Source organism: Pygoscelis adeliae, unplaced genomic scaffold, assembly GCF_000699105.1.
Source record: "Pygoscelis adeliae isolate BGI_AS28 unplaced genomic scaffold, ASM69910v1 Scaffold637, whole genome shotgun sequence".
Lineage (NCBI taxonomy): Eukaryota > Metazoa > Chordata > Aves > Sphenisciformes > Spheniscidae > Pygoscelis > Pygoscelis adeliae.
In genome coordinates, this window is record NW_008825168.1 from 238,924 (window position 1) to 261,480 (window position 22,557).

The window sequence follows — 22,557 nt, forward strand, 5'->3', positions numbered from 1 at the left end:
TCCCGAACCGCCCCCCCCCCCCCCCCCCGACGTGGTTTTGCAGCAAGCAAAACCTTTCAGGGCTTTGTGCCGAGTTTGACAGACAGTTTGGGCTGGGGGAAAGGAAAAACAGGTTTGGGGGGTTTGGGAAGAAATCTGAATGAAGCTTTTTGACATTTTCCGGAAGGAAGAGCTTCAGTTTCTTTATTAAAAGAGTACTTCTACATTACTTCAGTTAAACTCATCTAAACAAAGAAAACAGCCCTGCGAACTAAAGGATATGCATACCAAAATGTTTGTTACAGCGGGGGAAGGGACTCGGCAAGGGAAACAAGCGTTTTCAGTTGATCCGCAGTGATTTCGGGGGGGTTGGATTTTTAGGAAGCCACCAGACTCCGGGAGCGGCAGCACGGTGAGCCCCGCTCCATCCAAACCCTCTCCCCTGCGCCCACAGCTCCCCGAGCACCCACAACATGTTGCCCCAGGGTGTCACCCACTTCCAGCCCCTCCCCAAATACCCGCCGTCGTTATTCAGACCCAGAAACCCGGGGCCAAACCGCATCCCCGCTCCCGAGTCCCACCCGCGCACTCCCAGCATTCACAGCTGCACTTTCCCCAACAATTCTTTCCCCCCCAGATCCAACCACCCCCCACTTCCATTCCTGCCTGCCCAGACGCGTTTCCAATAATGCTGCTTGGTCAAAAGAAGATAAATGCAAAAATAATTTCATATGGGTTTGCTCCAGTCTCCATTTGCTTGCATTACTGCAAGTCCCCCGGTTGCCGGCCCCGGTCCTCCAGGAATTTTGGCTATGCAGGGATAGCACCGCGCCGGCATCCATGAAGTGCCCAGGTTGCATCGGTGGCGATGTCCTGGTGTGAACACGGGAGCGGGTTTGCGACCCAAGGCTGGCAGTGGTGGCAGTGCTGGCCTCGTCCCACTGGGAGAGTGAACGCTGGACCTGGGTCGCCACGAGGGGACGGCGGCCGGGATGATTTTAAAGAAAATTTACAGGGAACAAGCCCTGCTGTTGCGCAGGGGCTGGGGAGCTGTGGCAGGCAGGCTTGGCTGGGCACGGGGCATCTCGGGGAAGGAGAGAGCAGGCAAGAAGCAGGAAGGACAGGACAGACCATCACCGCGTGGACACGCAGGGATGAAATCAGGTCTAAAGCTCAGCTGGAGCTAAAACTACAAAAGGGCGGGCGGGAAGAGGGAGTTAACACGTACCCTAGCAGCAAAGGGCAGCTCAGAGAAATGCGTGCACGCTGATGGAAGACTTTGATGCTTTTTGCCTCTATCAGTAAAGCCTGCTCCCAGCCCCCGGGGGTACCGGCAGAAGACTCAGGGCCAGCAGAGGGAGGACAAGATTCTGGGGTTCTGCTCAGAGGTGCCCCAGCCTGGAGCCTGTCCCCACCCGGTGTGACTCGGGGATTGCCCTTGTTCGCTCTGACCCGACGGATTCGTTCCCTGTGACCCACTGCCTCGGCTCATGTGCTCGACTCTGGCCCTTCGCTAATCACAGCTAATTATTACCAACTGTTCTAGCAAGTCACAAGGGACATAGCAAGGCTCGGCCCTGGAAGTGGACGACCGATGGTCCTGAGCAAGTGGCCTGGGGAAAGTCAGGAATTCGCCATTCGGAGACATTTATGGGCCAATTATGCAAACGCTGGTGGAGTGGCAGCTTCAGTGCACTTGCCCAGAGGGACGGAGGAGCTGGTTTCTTCAGGTTGCTCTCATCTCTGTTTCCATGATACATGGTGTTCTACCATTGGGTTTTTTACAAAGGGGTAAAAATGAGATGCACAGTTCTTCACCTGCTCTACTTGTTTTGTGCTACAATGCATTTTGGCCCATGCCCCCAGATTAAGCGGTGCTTAATTTAGAAGTTAAATAAGTGTGAAAACCTTTTAGGATCATAGTTGCCAAATAAAGATTCAGAAAAAGGGACACAAAAGAAATTACAATGAAAACCAGCACGTATCATTTTTAGCCCGGGCTTTTTGTTCCAGTGATCACTCCTTGGAAACAAAACCCAAGCCATCCACATGGCTAGAGAAAGCGAGAAGAAAATAAGCACATTTTGCACCAGCTGGCTGTTGGCCACGGCTTGGTGGAGGAAAGTCTTGTGGTCTTTGCCATGAACTGTCCAGCTGGGAGAAAGAGTTCTCCAAAAAATCTCTTGGAGGATTTATATATCCCAATTTGTCCAGCACAGGTCAGAGGTGCACTTAAGAAAGTGCCAAAAATCTGCTCACAGAAAATGTCCCTGAAATTCAATGTCTGGACCTAGGAACGCAGCGCTGTGTCAGCCCTGCTGGAAAACGTGGGGCCATATGGCTGCCTGTGGAGGCAAGGCCATCGCGTAATGAAAAATTTGTCAGCAGATGTCTCGGGAGGCTGATGCACAGCCCCTTCCCGAGGGGGTGGGGAGAGCAGCAAGAGCGCGCCTCGGCCAAACCTCCTCTTGCCAGGTCCCCTGCAGAAACAGGGTCAGGCAAAGCGCCTGCCCGCACTAATGCTGCCTGGACGGTGCCATGGACGCTCCCTGACAGTCTTTGCTCAGATTTTTAGGTGTTACTGCAACCGAAGTCAGGAGGTGAGTGGGGAAGTGACCGCACGGAGGATGCTTGCACATGGGAACCCTGGCACCCATGTGATGGCAGCGCAGTGGCAGCACTCAGCTGCGGGACCAGAGATGCTCAGGGCTGTGCTCAGCGTCACCCCACGGCAACTGCAGCTCCGAGCGCCGGGCTCCGCCTTTCCGCCTTACGCACAATCCCACGCTGTGGGTTGGGAAAGGGGCTCAGGGATGCAGCTTGTGCAGTGAAACTGAGCTGATGTGCCTCATCTTTGTGGCAAATCTGGCAGGCTGCGGCCCATCGGGCAAACACACCCTTTAGTCCCCTTCTGCTCCTCGCAAAAGCAGGAAGGCTGCAGGGACAAGCCACGGGCTGGGGTGGCAGGTTGGGACCCCACATGCAGTGGCAGCGCGTGGCTTACATTAGCTCACTCCCCTCGGCGTTGCTGGGGCCCAGCCCAGCTCTTATCACAGAGATGCCTCCACACAGCAGAGCTGTTTGTCAGCCCTGGACCATTAACTGGGGCCAAGATAAGCCGAACACACAGTCCGAAGGCCATCTGCTCTCCGCAGGGCATGAGGCAACCTGTAAGGCTCTGAGTTATGCCCTGGAGGGGTGCAGAGGTAGGCAACACCTTTGAGAAATTAGGGTGACAATGCAAACTGCTGCCTTCCCCTTTCTTGCCGGCTCTGGACCAGACAGAGCAGATGTGGACTGATCCTGCCCTGTTCTTAGCAGCATAAACAGGCCCTGAGGTCTGCTGAAACATGGGAGCCTCAAAGCCACATGGCCCAGGGGTCAGGCAAGGCTCTGTCCCCAAGGCACACAGCTAGGGAGAGGGGACACCGTCTCTGAGTGTGGGTGGGCGCCAGCCCCTTGTCCACCTGTGCTGTCCCACCTCACGCTGCATGGCTGCCTCGCCCATGGGATGGAGGGAGGTTTGGGATGTCTTCAGGACTCAGCAAGTGTCTTTCCAGGATTTACCACCCTGAGGGCTGGGTCAGGCCAAGCTAGGAAAGCCCTGCAGCACCCAGGGTCCTGATGCTCAGCCTGGCAGAGGAGCCCGGACTACCACAGCCCCTTGTCACGGGAAGCAGGGGCTGCCGCACCCCCAGGAGCTGTTTGCCTCCAGGGCCCTGCCCCAGCACCTGGAGATGAGAGCTCGCTGCAGGGGAGGTGCTCAGAGATCATATGGTGCTTTTTGCACAACAAAGCCATGGGCTGCTCCTTTATCTTGTTCTCCCTCCCCTATTATCAATAGTTTTTCTGGTCCGACTGGATTTCCCTGCTGCCACATCCCCAACAAAGGGAGAAGGTCCACACAGCAGAGGTGAGGAGGGTGAACCCCCCACCCCTGCGCACTGATGGTCTGCCCCAAACCTCTCTGCAATTGGGGAACATAAATAGCATCTGGTGAGTCACCAGCACAGGTTTTTTTGTGCTGGCCTAGAGCAGGCACATGCCTCTGCTACACTCCCAGGGCGCCCAGTCAGCCAGGGCTGCTCGAGAGTGACACATCCAGAGGGAGCACCCGCTCCATGCTGGGAAGCCGGGCCCTGGTGTCCAGCTCTGGCTGCTCTGTGCCTCGGTTTCTTGCCTGGGAAGAAAAGAGACAGGAGTGACAATCTGGATGTGCCACCATGGCACAAGGCTGCCTTGGAGCCATGTGTGGCACACGCAGTGGCTCCCTCTGGCACCTGGTTGGGTTTGGTCTTGGCTGCCTTTCAGGCTCTGAACGGCAGGGTTGGGCTGACCAGGAGTGGGGACAAGATGGGCTCTGCACCGCACACCACGCTCATCCCCGAGGCGTATCCCCGTCCCCCAGCCCAGCAAGTCCCCGTCCGCTTCCTCCTGCTTCAGCCCCAGTCGAGGAGCTACGTGCCTGTGAACACGCAGCAGGACACAGTCCCTGCTTCTGCTAGACAGGTGAGCAGTCATACCGTAAAAATGAGATGGAAACCAAACAAGAGATTCGAAGCCCTGCCAGGAAGGTGACACCGTGAGAGCTCCTGGGTGACAAGTGCATTTGTCTCTCGCAGCCCTGCAGGGAATATCTAGAGGCTGTTAACTTCTGGGGAATTCAGGGAGGAGCTGGGCACAGCTGTACTAATGGCTCATGGTAATCACCGACAGCTTCACAAAAAAGCAGGGCTGATGCTACAGCAGCTTCTGGACACGCTAAAGCACAGTTGTGTATTTCTTCCACAAATCAGACATCTCTGTTTAAATCCGTCAGACCCTGGAACTCCTGGCTGGCAGCAGGGAAAGATGCTGGCACTGGGTATCGTGTCCGTGCATGAGGAGGAGTTGCTGTGTCTGAGGCATCTCTCAGGATGTCAGACCCGATCCTACCATAGGTCCCCTCTGCTTGTGCTGCCTTCAGCGCCATGCCACGTTGCACAAGCCGAGGCTGCACCTTTGCACACACTTTGCAGCTGCAAGGGTGGCACTCACAGGTATCAAACCTCTTCTATGCATGTCCCTACATACCCCAAAGAGCTCCCAGGCCATAAACCCTATGGGCAGGTGGGCATTATAAAGCGAAGGACACTGGGGGACAATAGTCTGATGCAGCGTGGGCAGCTGCAGGGCTGTGCACAGCACTCTGACATGGCCTGTGCCAAACCTGGATGTGCCAGACACAGCACGATGCTGACAGGTCCCTGAAAAGGAGCTGCCACCTGGTGGCACTGGGACAATCCTGCTGGCCTGCCAGCCGCAAGGACCTGGATGGGGACATTTGGGGTGGCCCTGCACCGTGGCACCGACTGTTCAGCTGCACTGGGGAGGCTGGGGCCGCTCCGGCACAGCCCAGCATTGTTGCTTTCGCCCTGGGACACACACCCAGGTGGGGAACTCATCCAAGCCCTGAATCCTGGCTCTTGCCAAGGGTGCTCCAGCTGTAGCTGCCCTCCACAGGTTTTGCTACACCACTTTGTGCCAGGCTAGAAGCTGGCAGGCAAATGCCACCTCCAAACCCCCTCGACTTCCCGTGGCCTCTCCAGACCTGATGCCACAAGGTCAGGCAGCTCTGGTGAGATGTAGCTGGACTTGTGCTCCCCATTATGTCCCCCCATGTGCGCTGCACCTTGACCAGCCCGCCATGGGATGGGACACCTTGGTGCAGGGTGGCCAAAAGCAAAGTGAGGAGGCGAAGGAGACCGTCAGGTCAGAGCCACTTTTCTGGGGCCAGAGAAGATGTGGTTTAGAGCTTGCTGGGAATCTCCAGACCACAGCAAAGGGCCTTCTCCAGCCAAGACTATCCCTGATAACACCAAACTATGTCAGCTGTGCTGAGAGGAGAGCCTGGAGGCAATGGGCTCTGCTGGTGGAGAAAGCCTCCAGGGAAGTTTCCTTCCCTTGACTCTGGGAAGCCTCAGCTGCAAAGAGGAGCTGGGCACCAGGGGAAAGCAAGGGCTGGGGGCCACCAGCCCATCCCCAAAGACTCCTCGCCCACCACAGTCCCCTTGCTCAGCGGGACTCAGCCCCATCCCACTTCCCAGAGGAGAGGGAAACAAAAGAGGAGGAGGGGGAAGGGAAGGGTCTAAGAGAAACTTCTTCCAACTTCTGGGGAAGAGAAAAGCCCTATTCAGGCAGGAAGAATACCCGTGTGGAGCTGGTCACTAAGCAACCCGCAGCAATTTGGCACGGCCCGATGCATGGGCAAGGAACAAAGCTGCCTCGCTGCCCACCGAGAGACCAGCCGGGCGAGTGCCAGGCAGGGAGAGCCTGTAGGGCCTGGAGACAGGGGACACCAGCCGTGCACAGCCACTGCGAGGGGCTGAGACACCCAGCAGGGTCCAGAGCTCCTGGGTGCTGCGGGAGTTTGTCCTTGGTTGACTCTGGAGCACAACTAGCCTCCACTGGGCTCCCCCTTCACGGGGAGGCCATTTGCTGCTCGGGAAGGATATCTGGTCTGCTCCAAAGCCCGTGGCTCCCCATGGGTCTGGTGTTCATGCGGGGCTACATACATCATTCCCAACAGAGGCACAGTGCATTTTGGATAACTCCCTGCTCCCATAGACACTGCAGGGCTTGTATGAGCAGAGCAACCAACGCAGGCTACACCCTCTCCCAGTTAAGCCGAATTCTTCATTCAGGTTATCAATGTGAGGGGTTGTCCTTTGCAAACAAGCTTAGTGAGACATGAGAAACTGCTTGGCCTCTCTGCAGCACAAGGAAAAAAGGGACAAAGGAAATCAGGCCTGACAAACCCTGCTGACAATCCGTGCCAAAATGCCTCCCTCGGAGCCTGGGGAGTCCCTGGAGATGCTGCTGTCCCCAACAGAAATGTTGGACAAAAGGAAAACCGCTCGCAGCCAGAGCAGGTCCACTGGGACCAGACGGTGTGCAGCTGGGCCCCAATCCAGAGCCTGAGCAGCCCGGGGAGATGCACTGGACCTGCCTGGACACTGGAGGTGGCTTTTCGCCTGCATGGTGTCATGGGGGAAACATCCAGCCCTTCACGCATTTGTCTCCAGTATTTGATAAACTTGGAGAGCAGTTGCTGGGACAAGGACAAACTCACCAGGTGTTTACCCACTTCCTCAGGGAAGTGTTTGGCCAGCTCTGACCCCTGTCCTGCCATAGCAAGGTGAGCATGTGGGGGATGGTCAGGTATGTCCACACAAGCTGCAGAGCACCTGCAGATGGAGGTACTCTCATTAACACTCAGTCCTGCCCTTTCCTGGCTTCATCATCCACTATCTCAGCCTTTAAGCAACTGCTTTGGACGCACACTAAATAACCACAACCCACAGGGCTGCAATGAAAAAATCAGCTTGGCCAAAGTAGTGCTGTTTATTTTGCTTGCAAAACCCCTTTCAGAAGGCCAATACACTGCAGGCTTGCTGGCTGCAGCCAGGCTCCTCTCAGCGCGATGAGGGACAGGCACTCCAGCCAGCAGCAAGGACGGACAGCATCCATCCCTGGACTTGGAGAGCTCCTACCTCCCCTGGCAAGAGGGCAAACACAGCGCTCCTGGCACAGCTGGGAGCCAAGCGTGCCAAAGCCCAGCTAAGCAAGGACTTGGCACACCAGGACCGTGACAAAACATTCACATGTCCTGCAGCCAGGGGAGCCCCAGCGCAAGAGGCACCAAGTCCGGCATGCCTACTGCACCATGGAGAGCATTTACCTGCCCTTGAGCTGATGGTGGTGCTCCTTCGGAGGTGTCATGATGAGGCCGCACTGGGAAGCGGAAGTGAGACTCATCCTTTCTCAATTAGTCACCTGGAAGTGTCCAGTCCATCCTTTTTATCTGCAGGAAGCAGAGTGAGAGCAGCACCTCCAGGAATTAAGTCAACCTGAGACCGGATCTGTGTGTTCACCTCCATCCACTGGCTGTCGAGGGCACCTGGTTAGACAATACACTTGACTCCAAGATGGGCACCACTAATGGAGAGAATCCACCCAGAACAGAAGTAGCCCCAGCCTGAGGAGCATCTCCTTGCAAAGAGAGAAAAGCTGGATGAAGATGCAGGACACTGGACCATACGCTACCCAGATCCATCTTGGATTCTTCTCTCCCAGTACCAGTGCTTACAACCATCAGCAACAGTCTTGCAGCACAGCCAGATGGGACTTCGTTGTTGGTGTGCTGCATTTTCTTGCCGTTTTTCTCCTGGTCTGTAGCATTTGCACATTTGTAGAAACATTGTGAGAGAACAGAGGTGCTGAAGGAGGGAAATATCTTTGTGGGGATGAAATGTGCCTGGAATTCCAGAGCTAACCTTGGCTCTGGTGGTCCTCTTCCATTCCCAGTGAGGTGGTGTTGAGATTTCCCAGGCAATGGCCCTTGCCACACAATCAGGATCTCTGGTAAAGCTTCATGATATTCTTGGCATGAAGCTTTTTCCACACCTGCTTCTCCAGGTTGAAGTTGTGGTTAGTGTCGAAAATCAGACGTTGCCAGTCCTTGTCGTAGTAGTGATCCGAATACTTCTCATGACCCTCTGTGATGTAGCCATAGGCACTCACCTGGGAAAGATGGAGGGCTCACTGGGGAGAGGTACCAGACATGGAGGGAGCCAAGTGAAATACAGGACACAGTTCCCAAATGGGGAGGGAGCACAGGACAGGAACGCCAGTCAGGACTCCTCTGGGGTGACCCTGCATGGGGGTCCAGAAGGATCACACCATGAACACTGGCTCCAGAGAGCCTGCTGTCCTCTCACTGCCTCTCTGGGAGGCAGGATGGCTCTCAGGCCACAGCAGGCTTCACCACCTCTGTGTAAACTATTTCGGGGCTGTTTTTCTTGTCTTCAATCTGCTCCTCCACAGCTGACAAGAACCCATATACCCTCATGGCAGATGGTAGGCAGGGTTGGAGCCACCCCTGCTCTGCCCTGTTATCCTATCCCCCCTTCCAGACAGTGCTGTGTGCAAGAATCATCATGCCCTTACCCAGTCACAGAGATGGAGGGCAGTCAGCAGCAGGAAGGCCCCTGTTGTGGGTCTGTACAGCCACCAGTAGGGCTTTTCCAGACTTTTAGATTTTAAAAACCTGCAGCAGGAGAGAAGGAAGCACAGAGCAGTTGCTGGGTGTGGTGGTTCGAGCTGGGCACACCTTGTCCCCCTGTGGCCTGTGTGGCATCCTCCCTCCTTGCAGCAGTTTGTGGCCATATGAGGCATTTCAGACAAGCCATGAATATGCCCACATGTGTGGGTACTGCTGCGTGCTCAGTAAAGCACAAGGCCAGCCCAGAATGCTCCATCACCTGCACTGCAACCTAAGCTCAGCTCTGCCCCAGCTTTATGAAAGTGGTAGGTTTTGAGGCAGTGGGGATAAAGAGGGGGTGGATTAAAGGATCTAGTATGTTAAAGCCCACTCTTAAATCTGTCCTTTGCCTTGCAGTGCAGAAGTGGCTTTGAAGCTCCCTGGTATATCCTGCTCCCCATCCACATTTAGGAGTGAAATGAGACATAGGAAAGGTGCAGAGGAGGGTCACAGAACCCGCTAGGACCTGCAGTGTTTTGTGCCAGCAGTTGCTAGGAAGGTAGGAGTCCACACCAGGAAAAAATAGCATTTGAGCCCTCTTGGCCTTGGAAAGAACCCAAGTCAGAGGGGAGATGGCAGAACGAGCAGGGAGGTGCAAGCCATCTGGCGCTGCATTTGCCTTCTCTCAGAGAAGGCGTAACTCTGCTCTCAAGGAGACCGAAGGGTAAACGCAGCCAAAGCAGGGCACAACAGCAGCTCTTCTTCCTACATCTCTTGGTCACGTGTGGCCCACGATTGGCAGATCTTGCAGTGACAGTGTCCAGCAGGCTTGTGAAAAGGATTAGAGAGAAAAGCAGCCAGGCCAGGCAAATGGGATACTGAAGAAGTGCCTATTATCATGTTTGAGGGCACAAATGACTTCCCGAGTCAAGAAGGGCTGTTACAGAGCCTTCCTCCAAGGTGCTAAGCAACGGGGAACATGAAAGGTTGGTCCTGAACTAGATCAACTATTCTGGCACTTTAGCAACACTTTTCCCACATCTGAAGTTGCCATTTGCCCAGGACCTCTCTTGGATGCAGAAAGCCAAACTGTCCAACGGCTGTTGCTTGTCCAGCTCACAGATGCTGGATGTCTACCCACCACTAACATCCCACTGCAGCACCACAGAGAATTTTAACTGACTGCACGCTGACGAAGCTTACCCCCAATCTGCTGGTGTGGCTAAACTGCAGTTACAAGGGAGTGAGCTGAGAGGAGAGAGCCCAGAGACAGACAGAAATGGTGCTGGCCAGAAAAAAAAAGCCAGTTAGGGCACATAACTCCCAGCTCACCTGTTTTTCATGTATCTGAGGAAATCAGGGTGAACCAGCAGGTACTTGTCCATTGCAAAATCTTCATCGAATCTCTCCTGGGGCCTCTGCCTAAGGACAGAAGTGGGGAGACTCAGGACAAGCTCCTGTATTTCATCACAGCTGGAAAGCATCAGCCCTGATGCACTTGGTGATAAGAGAAGAACCACAAACACAGTTAAGTTATTCTGCAACATTTCCCAGATTATGACAAAGCCTCCATAACCTGCGTGCATTGCAGAGGAAGAGATCAGGGAGGAGAGGCAACAACAGGAGACAAGAATATCAAATATAGACAAGAATTGGTGAAACCAGGCCTTCATCCATGAGTAGGCCACCATGTACAGACACCAGACCTGACAACAGCATGTGTTCATCCCAGAGGACCACAAAGCTTTCTCCAAGCTCCGGCCACGCATCATTGAAATCAGCTACTTCTGGGAAGGAGGTGTATTGCTTACAGCAGTGCTTGGAGTTGTGGAGGAAACAAGACATTTCTCCAGACAAATCTGCCAGGGGAGGGAGGCTTTAACCTGGCTTTACCCTGGCCTGCACCTCAGCAGGGCTGAGCACTGTGGAGAGGAAAAGGGCACAACAGAGAGCTCCACACTGAAGGGTGTAGAGGTGGGGCCAGTTTGTTTTACCCGTAGTGGTTCAAGAATCCTTCCCTGATGTTCTTATCGACAGAAGAGCCTTCAGCCACTCACAGTCTCTAGCTCCCTCCAGGAAGTGAATGTATCTGACATCCTAAGAAAACAAGTGAACATTAATGAACAGCGCAAGAGAGACACGTCCTTTAAAAACAAAAAGCAAGTAGGCATCTAGGATCACTGAGCTTCTCAGACACACATCTTTGATCTGCAGCTTTTAACTATCCCACAAAAGCGGAATGGAGAAAACATCTGATGTGCAGCTACTTGTACATGCCAAAAGGCTGGGGTAGGACTGACGCAGCTTGCCACTGCAAATACTCACTCCAAGCCAAGCCAATGCAAGTTCCCTCACTAAGGGTAACGCTAAAGTGTTAGCTCAGCCCCTCTGCTCCTCATGCATGGCAAGATCAGAACTGAAGGCCACAGACTAACAGCATCCCGTCAAAGCTGTGCATGCATACAGCATGGACCTGACTTACTTTTCCCTGTGGGATGTTGCTGAACCCTCTGTGTCCCAAGATCTAGAGAGAGGACACCAGGGAGTAGGCTGTGAATCCATAAAAGGAGGTTTTTGTTCCCACACCTTTTTCGTAACCTTTGGTTACAGCCCTGCTCACCCTGGCCAAAGAAATCAGAGGAGCAGAGTTAGCAGGTGACCATTGAAAACCCTCGCATCCATGTTTATAACAGGAAAAGACAGCATTAGTCTGGAGTAAGGGAGAATTAAGCCCATTTTGAGCTACACCTCTTGATCTGTAGGAGAGCCCCTGCTTTGGAGATGGCTCTTTATGGCTCATCTGTGAACCTAGGCTCTTCCTGTGTGTTTAGGAACTTTCCAATTCCTTTTTGATTTTTCATCTCCTCCTGCCATCAGTCATTTTGGCACTTGGGAGTCAGTGCAATACTAGAAGAGGTGAAGTTATCCAGCCGTAATTATCTGCCAGCCAGAATAAGCTAGCTGTGTCTCTTTTAAGAAGGAAGCCTGCCTTACCGGAATGGGAGTCGATCTCCTGGCCCATCCCAGAGTTATTCAGTATTCCTCCATTCCCACAACAGCACAGCTGATGCATGTTGGCATGCTGCTGTTGCTGTTGGCCAGGAGCAGCTGCTGGTGGGGATTCGGGGGCAGCAGGGACATGACCTCCTCCACCACTGTAAAGCAAACATGGTGGAGAGTTAGCATCAAGAGCCTTTGGGATGGACACAGTGAAACCACCAGAGTTTCCACCATGAGATCCACCTAGCTTGATGCCTTTGACAGGGAGATGCTGCAAACCTCCAGCTACTTGGCATAAGGTTCCTGTTGGGAGTTTGATGGTCCCATCCTGACATGCTCTGAAGGACTCACGTGAATAATTCAGCTCCATCAAGCCATATGGAGGTGCAAAATGCTCCAGGCGGTCCCACTCACTGTTATTTAAGTATCTCTTGTCTGTGAAGAGCATGATGTTGGGCAGGAAAAGATCTTGCAGCCAGTCAGACTTGGCAGCTTTGCCCTTCACCGATTCAGAGCAGGTCTTGAAAAACAAAAAGAAAACAGTAACTGATTAGCAGGGAGCTGATAAACCTGACACAAGCCAGTGCTTGTGTGCCTTTGTGTGAGAGTATCGGAAAGAAGCATAGGAACTACAGTGGCATATCATCCATTCCCCTCAGTGTCCCCATCACCATGAACATGCGGCATAATTTCAGCACTACATCAGTAACTAGCTGGCGGAAAATTACCTACAAGGAAGCCAGAGCAACTCCAGGTCTCTGAGACTTTCCTCTTCAGAACAACAGGCCTGCAATGCTCACATGTTTTACTGGCTTTGGGCCTCGTTAACTGATGCACATTAATATCTGTAATAGGTCTAACCGAAACATAACAAATAAGACTAGCAGTCCCTGTTGGCAACGCACCTCACAGGGTCCCGGCCTCAGAGTGCACATGAGCAAACACATTGAGGAACATGTGAGATCAGATCACCATTATCACTCCCTTTAAAGAAAAAGTGTGCAAACAACTTGTTCACGTCATAAATGAATCACAGAGAAGCATGTGGCTGAGAAGGGAATTCAAGCCAGCTTATCCTCCCTAACAAGAGGGGTCTCATTGCAGCTGGCCAGAGTTAGGCTGTGTGTGCAGATGGAGAGCAAACAACTCCATTGCACTGGATTTTCTGCTGAGTCAATTTGGGCTCTACTTTCTTAGACATCTTCCCCAAATACCTACTGCAATACCTACTGAAAGACAAAACAGGAGACCAAGTAGATCTGCATGCCCAGCTGAAATCCCCAGCAATGACCAGACTACATTGCCAAAGCCTTGCTGTGTGCTCCACAGCTGAGCCGGGCTTTCCGCTACGGGTGAGGATGACAATCCAGTCACAGCCTGAGGAGAGAGCCCTCATTCTGCCTGTCACAACAGGAGTGCAATGAGAAGAACATTGTGGAGGGTTTCATGTTGGCATCATTTCACCTGTAGCACATTTCATGTCCAGAGATGGGGACATTCCCTTCCTGCTCAAGCCGTACTTTGTACTGTCCAAGGCTTGGTACTTCTTGTGCCTCCACAGCTAGACTGGATCAGTATCAGGGGAGCTAGGGAAAAGTCTGATCATGTAGGAAATGAAGGAGGCGGGAGTGCTTCTAGTCACTCCCTCTCTCTGCAGAATTAGAGATCAGGTTTGGGAACGAGACCCAACATGTGATGTCTGGATCCACATCTTCACTAAAGACCCTTCTGTGTGCATTTTCTCCTCTTTTCCATACTGAGGAAGGGTCTTCCCCACTGCGTCAGCTCTGAGGCTCTGCAGCCTCAGTTATAGTGGAGGATGTTCTCAGTTTTGTGCCGTGAGCTGCTGTCTGACATTTTTCTGCCAGCTCCTGCTCTGCACTTCTGAGACAGCTCATCAGCTGAGAAGACAGAAGCATCTGACAGTTGCTGAGCAGGATCCTGGTGACCTAACCCCACTGTGTCTACAGGAGGTAACACTCAGCAGGAGGGGTGAGGTACTGTCTCATGTGGCATATGCACTCTTAGCCATGTAATTCGCCTACTCCCATTTGTATTCCGGGTGCCTCGAGACCATGAGGAGCCCAGGAAGGATGCATATCCTGCACCACAGACTGGATCATCTGCCAAGCCCTTCTGCTAAGCCCTTCTGCTGTGACTCAGTAAGGCTGGGCCAGTGCATGAGCTCAAGTGTTTAACAGCCAAGTTCCACATTTAATAGTCACATATCTTTGGAGAACAGAGGTATCTTTGGGGCCAGCTGCTCCTCTCAAGCAGCTCAATGCCACACTAAAGAGCACATCCCGTCAGCAAAAGAATGGCTTGCACTGCCCAAAGGGGCAACGGGGAACAACATCAAAATACCACAAGGGAGAGAGAACTCAAAAATAAAACATCAAAGCCATAAAAATAATCCTAGGATTTTTTTATCAGCCCAGTTCATCTACCTCTGCTCTCTGCATGTCTCCCAGGGCATCCTGGGCACCCTGGGGTGGGGAATGGGATTAAATTTTTCAACAGTAGCCCCTGCTCCACCGGGAGGGATCTGAGAGGAACAACATGGTGCCTGCAGCCCTGACAGTCCCCTGGCGCAACATCTATATTCCCCCTAATGCCACCAAAATGACACATGGCAATGGTGGAAGATTGCAGCACTGAGACTTTAAATAGGCAAATGGTTCATCTAAGACCACCGAGCTAGAACAGGTGCTCCCATCCTCTGCTCACATGCCTACACCCCCCCTCCTCCCTGAGCACATAAGCAGTGTGTAAAGGCCACTTACACCCATGTATAAAGACCTTCCTCACTCTAGAGAGCGTTACCCACCTGTCTAAGCCTTCCAGCAACAGGGGTGCCAGGGAAAACTGCTCCGGGTAAGCCTTACAAAGAGTTACCAGCATAAGATGGGGGACAGAAACAGTATTGTGCACCACAACCTGCCCCATCTGCTTGCTGAGAACTTTGCTATAGTTTATGACTTTCCTAAAAGTCCTGTTCCTGGACCCGAGTAATTATGAGATGCTCAAATTTCATTTTAAATTAGTTCCAAACCCTCATAGCTACAAAGGAAAGGTCAAAAATATGGTCAGAACAAGAGTTCAGTGCAAAACAGAAAAGAAAAAGACACGCTTTCAATTCCATGGTTGTTAAGACAACCTCATGGTGGGCACCAACTTACCATTTTGGAAGATCACATCAGTAATATGACCTACACAGGCAGAGGTGATCACGAGAACTAACCTACAGAACACCACTTCCAAGAAACAGGATCTCTAAGAAAACTTGGAAGCTGTAGCTGTGCAAGTGCTAGTGCTTTGACAGGTATAACTGTATTATTTGAGATTCTCATCTTCACCTCTACCAAAATACTTTACCTGTGCTGACCGGGCCTACAGTTGTTCCTATTTAACAAAGAGGAACAAAGCAAGACTTGCTGAATGCCAGATCTGTTCTGAATTATTTGCTCTGCTGTGATGATGGTTCAATGCATAGCAAGAAAATCCTACATAGCAACGTAACATACTAGGACCATCTGAGTTGCGGAGCTCTGAATGGGTAAAGAATCTGCTTGTTCACTATGGGTGTCTACATACAGGGTGGAAACGGTGAATTGGCAACACCCAGGAAAGACTCTCCTCTTGTTGACAATAAACCACAGGAACAATTAAAAAAAGTTACTTTTTAACCGTCATTTCTCCAACGGGGTGCACACTTACACATAGTTGAATTTTCGCCAATATTGACACAAAACCTTAAAGATGAGAACGGTCCCCACCCTACTGTCTCCAAAGCAGGCAGGTACATGCTTATCAATACTCACCTAATCCTTTTTCTTTGACCTTATTTTAACTTAAATACAAGCAACTACCAAAAGCCTCCGTTCCTGTGCACTGAGACCCTCCTCACCATCACTGCCAGTGTCATTCTTCACAGCCTAGCACAGCACAAGCATCACTGCTGCCCCACCGCTGCCAAAGCCTTTGACTTGCTTTGGTATGTATGTGCTTAGGTGAACAGGCACACGGAGGCATTCTTGTTCCCTCACTGTGAACCTGCTTGTTTTCTTTAGCTGGGCTGCATAAAACAAAGACCAAGGCAAATCTGGGGATTGTAAACCTGAGCCTTCATAGGAATGCAGATGTTCAGTCTCCCATGAGATCGGGTGAGAAATGGGACACCTATACGAAGACTGCCATTTAGTGCCAGACACCTAATGCCTGCCCGTAGACATCACAAGACTAGGTGTGACCCAACTTACCTTAGGGTGCCACGTCACAGGGAACATGGACGCTGCATTGCATGCCTACGTCCCCTACGCAATATATCAAGGCACCTAAGACTGGGACCACCTTGTAGCATATCTAGAAGGAGAGATATTTTCCCCAGCTTCTGATGCACCTGAGCTCCAGAAAGGGTTCTCAGGGTGACTTTCAAAGGAACCCACGGAAATGCATGCGATTGCAGTAAGTTCCCATACTGGAACATGATGAAGGACTGGCCAGGCTAATTGAGTCGTACATATAGGTCTCCCTCTCTGGGTCCAAGCAGTATCTGCATATTCCAGTGAGCTGACCTACCAGCTTGGAGATCATCCTTGACTGCAAAGGGCACACATGCCCAGGGGACAGCAGACAAGGAGGTCAACAGGGAGGCATCATTCTTGGCAAATGCACACAGCCATCACACCTACCGATAGTGGAGATGAGATATCCAGCAGGTACTTGTCCTCAAAATCCCACCGCGGCTCAGATTTGAAGTCAGCAGCCTTCAGTTTCTTCTTTTCTGTCACTGCAACAGCCTGAGGAACAGGTCTTACAGTTTTCACTGATGCAGGAGGCTCTTTTGGCTTTGTTTGGTCTTTGGAGATGATGTTTTCACGAGCTCCCTTCACCCCAGAGGATGGTTTCACTGTTGCCTTCTCCTTGGCTCCCTCCACCCTGGGAAGCAGTTTCACTGTTGTCTTTTCCTTGGCTTCTTCCACCCCTGGGGCTATTTTTTCTGTTTTCACTGTTGTCTTCTTGATTCCCTCCAACCCGGGGGGTGGTTTCACCAGAAGCCAGGTTCTCCTTGGCTTCTTCCACCCTGGCAACTGGTTTTGTCATTTTCTTCTGCTCCTTCTTTCCTTCCCATTTTGGTGTCCTCTCAACCATATCTTGTTCGAGCCTTGTGATTTCTCTTCCCAAATTCACCTTTAAAAAGCTCCTTGAGTTCCCATTATCAGAACAGTTTAAACCCTGTTGCTTTTGGGTGTCCACTTGCAGCGTATCGGGGGCATGTTGCAAAATGCTCAATTGCCTGAATGCAATCAAAGGAAAAGCAGACACATCACACACACTTTCCACTGAACACCTTCCAGCCCACCTACTGCTCTTGGCTCTGAGCCCCTCTCTGTGCTTCAGAGCAACCGTTGCACATGACCAGGACACTCAGAGGACTTGCCTTGGCAACTGCCACTGAGTTTCTGCAGGATGTTCTATGAATTCAATTTCATTTTCAACTTTGCCACCCAAGTGTTATTCAGCTTCCCACACTATTCTGGCCTGAATACCGCTTATCTCCCCACTAAGCGAGTCCCAGAAGCTACACACTCCTCTTCAGCACTTGGCTCATGAAACATCCACACTGGCAGTAACTGCAAACCAACACAGAACAGCTTTGCCCTGCACTGGGCAGGGCCCCTGGCAATGTCCACAGAGCACTGCAGGACTGTTTCGGGAGATCCTGAGTTCAGAACACGGCACACACCATGAAGGCAGCCATCTGGCTCTCTTCTTTGCCAGCAGAGCCAAGTGCTTCAGTGACAGAGCATGAAGATCTTCCAGAATTCAGTAAGGGAAGTCTAATAGGAAGTGAAACTCAGTCCTTTACCATACATCACTTCTTGAGTATTTGGGGCCACAAGGCACTTTTTCCTCTCCTCCTCGCCCTTAGCCAGCTAATGCAATGGCATCACACAGCACTCGCCAGGTACACGTCTTAAGACAGGCACTTTGAAGCTATTAAAATACACTCTGAAGCTTAAAAATGTGAAGTCTCTGCATTTTCAGCAATCGCCTCTAATATTGCAGCTGCCCTGTTGTCTGATTCAAAGGCACAGGCAGGCACAAGGATATCATAGGAAGATACAGCTGCCAACAGCAGAAGAGCCACCTGCAACAAGACTGGGCTGAAATCCAGCAAAAAGAACAAGGCAGAAGTGGTGGGGTTTTGTCCCAAACATTCATTCTTACCTGCATGTGGCTGGAGGGTCGAACAGGAAAAAGGAAAGTGAAAAATTTCTGCAGCTGAGCTTTATGTACAGCAAAGCTTTTCGGGATAAACCAGCATAGTTGTGGCAGTCTGATTTCACACTCACGTTCACCCTTTGCACGACACATTTGTTTTGGAGAGCTGTGGATTGCTTCCAAGGTGATAAATGGGAAGAAAAGCACCTCTGCAGATAGCAGGCTGTAGATGACAGTTCAATTGCTGCAGAAGCTTCAGAGTGGTATGGCATTCATTACAGTGATTAGGAAATTATCAACTAAGGAGGCTTTTAAAAATCATTTTGTATCAGATAAATACTTGAACCTTTCCAGCACTATTTCTAAGAAAAAGAGGTTGTGGTAAATGGCCTATCAGCCCTTCCTCTACCTCCCCTCACAATCATTAGCCAGCTTCAACCATGTACGCAGCAGTTGCTTTCTATCATAGTGCTTCATGTATAAACTTGTGTTACTGTTTACTGCCTAATAAGAGGAAAGATTTTATATATACACTCTAAGTAAAGAGAAATTTGGTAAGGTAGCTCAGGCAGATCTTAAATCCCTGGATGATTTTCTGTTGTATTTTTAAGATGACGCTTAAAATTTTGAAATTCAAGGGCAGAGAACAAGTGAAACAGGACAGTATGACAAACCACCCCCCAACCCAGACTTTCCATATTTGCTGTCTTGCAGGGCACAGACTCCACCCCAGCTCTATTACGCTTCAATTTCAAATACTGTGCCAAACATACAGAGACCAAAATGTAAAACTGAGGACCCTTCACATCCAAAACCTTGCTCCCTGCAGCCAGACCCACATGGCCAGGCACTCGTGCCTACACAGGACCCCGCTCTCCTGACCAGCATTTTAAATCCAGACAAGCGGTCAATGCAGCTCATCAAATTTCAGGCTCTAGAGTCCAGCTGGCAAACAACTGCAGAAGCTCAATGATATTTACTGTCATTTCTCCCTCCATTTACAAAGCCCTAGGACAAATAGAGGATAAAGCCATGAAAATGCTGCTTTGTGTATTTTACGTTGCATATAAAGGTATGGAAATAGAACTGACACACAGATAACCACATACAGCTCATGCCTAGTTGTGTTTTACTTAAGTTGCAAAAATACGGACATTTCCATTATCTGAAACTACAGCAGAACGAAATGGCTTCAAGCAGCTGGGCACAGAGGGCCAGTTCTTGTCCCAGCTCTGCCACTGATGGGCTCTGTGATCAAGGACAACTCACTTCACTTCTCACACCTCCTCCTTCTCCCTGCCTCCCTTGTGCAGATTCTAACCTCTCCAAATGGATAGTTGTCCTCAAAGTGTGGTCACAAGTCACTGGAGCTGAGCTAAACTCAAGCCACCTCCAGAAGAGATGTAGGTGTTTCCAGCATCACCCCTCCTGCTTGCCCCCACAGCATCAGCCCTGAGAGGTCCAGCTGAAAACTAACCCCACCAAGACAAGCCAGACGAGCTTACCGGGAAAGCTGGGACCATGTGAGGGCTGGTGGGGAGGCTGGGGAGCTGTGCTTCCTATACACAGCACAGGGCACCAACATGTAAGTGAGCCATGCTTGTAGTAGGAAAGGCTCAGATACCTGCTGTGCTCATGCAAGGAACAGCGCTTCCTGCCAACAACGCTGGAGACATTTTACTGCAATTTACACTGCGATTTCCTCCACGCCCATTCTTGTAGAATTTACTTGACCATTTATATAAAAAGTAATGTATTTATTGATCATGTCTGCATGACATTGGTCTCCCAGTATGCAGCGTATTCGTATTAGGAATCAGATGTTTAACTTGCTATAAATTCAAAGGTATCCCACCAAATTCAATGTCCAGCAATGCAATCTGGACTAGGGCTGAAGGAGGTCCTCCCGGGAGCCACCAGAAAAAGCAAATACTATGTAGTGCCAGAATACGATAACACGTAGCATTAGTAAAGAGAAAGCTGCTTTCTTAAACAGCTGCACAAGGGAACACTGGAAACGAGCGATCCAGCAGAAGCAAGTTTTTGACTGTGGATCTTCCACCACCACGCTGCTCTGATTGTACACAACATGGTCTGCTAAAGCAAAGTGATCATCTAACTCAGATCAGAAGTGCAAGTTTCAGGGTAAAAAGACACAGAGACAGAGAGAGAGAAAGAAAGTGAGCACAAGCATTCTATCCAGACAGTGCATATCACAAGGAAGCAGGTCTCTTACCTGAAAATCCTTGTCTTTGACAAGCCAAACAAGGAGCTGAAATTAGCAATGAAGATGCAAAAGTGTGTTAAAACAATGAGCCAAATGAGGGCTCTGGGAATTTTAGGAAGCCTTCTCCTGAAAAACCACATGGTGAGATGCCTGAAAGCAAGAGGCTCTGCTGCTGCTGCCCAGAGGTGTGTTGAATGAATGGACTGGTCTACACACCCTCTCTCCCAACATTCCCAGACATTCCACACACAGATCCAATTTCTCAGACAAGACAGCAGCTTTGCACTGGTCCCGTCTATCACCCTAAGCTTATTGCAACATGGAGTGGGGAAACAAACACCTTTTATTGCAAACAATGGAAGTTTCCTATATTTTCCTTATTGAGGTTAGTCAGGTGTAAGAAGGAAACCCTTCACCTCTAATGTGGTGGAAGCATCACTGGGAACATTTGTGTGAATTATGGAAGTAGCCATAGTTACAGTCAAAGAAATTAGTTTTCAGACCACCACCTGCTCAAGGGCTCAGGCAAGATCCTAGGCATAACCATAAACAGATCTTTATTTTCTTCTTCATGCAGTACTTGCTTGTAGCTCCAATCCAGAAGCAATCCCTGCCCCCAAAAGCTGATGGCTAAAGCCATCCATTTTACCTTGTTATTGCTTTGAAACAAGTCAAAGTAAGACTCTTTGCAAACCCACCATAGAACAGAGGAGTTTGTGTTTAAAGGCAGATTAGTGCTTGGGTAAAGCATTAGAGGACAGGGCTTAGAGTCAGTCAGTCTCCTCCCTCTCTAATAAAGCCAACCTGCCTTTAGGACTACTGGAAAAACCTCAATCCAGCATTTCACTTGCCTGAAAGGTGCCAACTCCATCACAATCTAACCCTGCTATTGCTGACAAACTTTTTATGCAGGCCTGCTTGCAGCTCAGGTTCCCAAGCTGGCTCAAGAGTGTTCCACTTCAGCTCTGAGCTGTTTGTACAGACAGCAGCAATACACACTCTTCAGCTGCTCTTCTTTGTGATCTCTCAGTCAAGCCTCCTCCAGCACCAACTCTAGGACTGGTCTTTTACTTTTGGCTTTTGACCTCTTGCCGCATCGCTTCACAGCAATCACTGAGTGGCCAGAAAATGATAGCTATGTCAGCCCACCACTAAAACAGGACATGGATGGATTTGAGTCTGTGTCTAGTTGTAGAATTTAAAAGAACCAGATCACCCTGGTGACCCCCACAGTACAGCACCTTGAAATTCAGTTGGTTTCAAGGGAGCATCTAATATATCTGAATTTTTATTCCACGTAACACCAAAATATATTTTAAGTTTCTCGCATCTGTGAATCATGCCATCATGGACAGACAGACAGCTGCCTTCTACACTACTGCCCTTAGTGGGACCCTGGTCATTCGGGTTTTGTACACTACAACCAGGCTTTGCTCATCAACAGTGTCAGTTAAAACAAAGCTTCACTACTGCTATGTGCACATGAAACACTCCAAGGGTAATGAATCCCTGCTGCAACGCTAGGGGTTTGCACTACACTTGATTTGAGCCATGAGCATATTCAGACCTGGGATATGTTGCTTCTCCTTGATAGGTAGCACGTGACAATCTCTCTCCCTATCCCAAGTTCCACAATACGTACCTCATCCTCTCCTCTTCATGAAAATCAGCGGTCTGCCTGGAGATCGATCTTTGGCAGTCCAGAGTACATCTCCCCAGCAGCAGAGGGAAAGATTAGCAGAGATAAGCCAGAGAAATGCTTACCTGTACCAGAGCTGTAGTTTTACATGCTACAGCAAAGGGCTATTTTAACTCATGGGGAGCTGTTAAATATTAACCCTGACAGTTCAAAGGGAGATGGCCATATTGCTTCTTACGACATAGGCTGCTTCTGCACAGCTCTTATCAAAGATTAAGCTCAGATATAAAAAAGCTTTTGCTGACAATGTCACAAATCTCAGAAGCTAGCACTCACACTGTTACTGAATACACAGAGAACCGAAGATGTTTGCTCTAAGTTACACGAAAGCCAGTCAACAGGTTTCACACCTACCTTTACCCCTCCACGCATCACAGCAAAAAGCTGCATGGATTCCCTGTACAA

At 50.5% G+C, this 22,557-nt stretch overlaps 2 protein-coding genes across 2 annotated transcripts in view; both read right to left on the bottom strand.

Moving 5' to 3' along the window:
- Positions 1-7,776, bottom strand: part of ST6GALNAC2 (ST6 (alpha-N-acetyl-neuraminyl-2,3-beta-galactosyl-1,3)-N-acetylgalactosaminide alpha-2,6-sialyltransferase 2) — an 18,467-nt gene extending 10,691 nt beyond the window's left edge. The window contains exons 1-2 of the mRNA XM_009328909.1: positions 7,700-7,776; positions 7,091-7,205 (exon numbers count right to left, since the gene is read on the bottom strand). Of these exons, the coding sequence (XP_009327184.1) occupies positions 7,091-7,205; positions 7,700-7,776 (192 nt within the window). The remainder of the gene's footprint in view (positions 1-7,090; positions 7,206-7,699) is intronic.
- A 474-nt stretch (positions 7,777-8,250) lies between these two features.
- Positions 8,251-20,593, bottom strand: ST6GALNAC1 (ST6 (alpha-N-acetyl-neuraminyl-2,3-beta-galactosyl-1,3)-N-acetylgalactosaminide alpha-2,6-sialyltransferase 1). Its single transcript, XM_009328910.1, is given in 12 exon segments — positions 8,251-8,541; positions 8,968-9,067; positions 10,334-10,423; positions 10,996-11,035; positions 11,038-11,098; positions 11,484-11,622; positions 11,950-12,055; positions 12,058-12,156; positions 12,353-12,521; positions 16,693-17,052; positions 17,054-17,297; positions 20,463-20,593. Coding segments are annotated over 12 exon segments (1,710 nt in total). The 3' UTR covers positions 8,251-8,370.
- Positions 20,594-22,557: the final 1,964 nt, after the last annotated feature.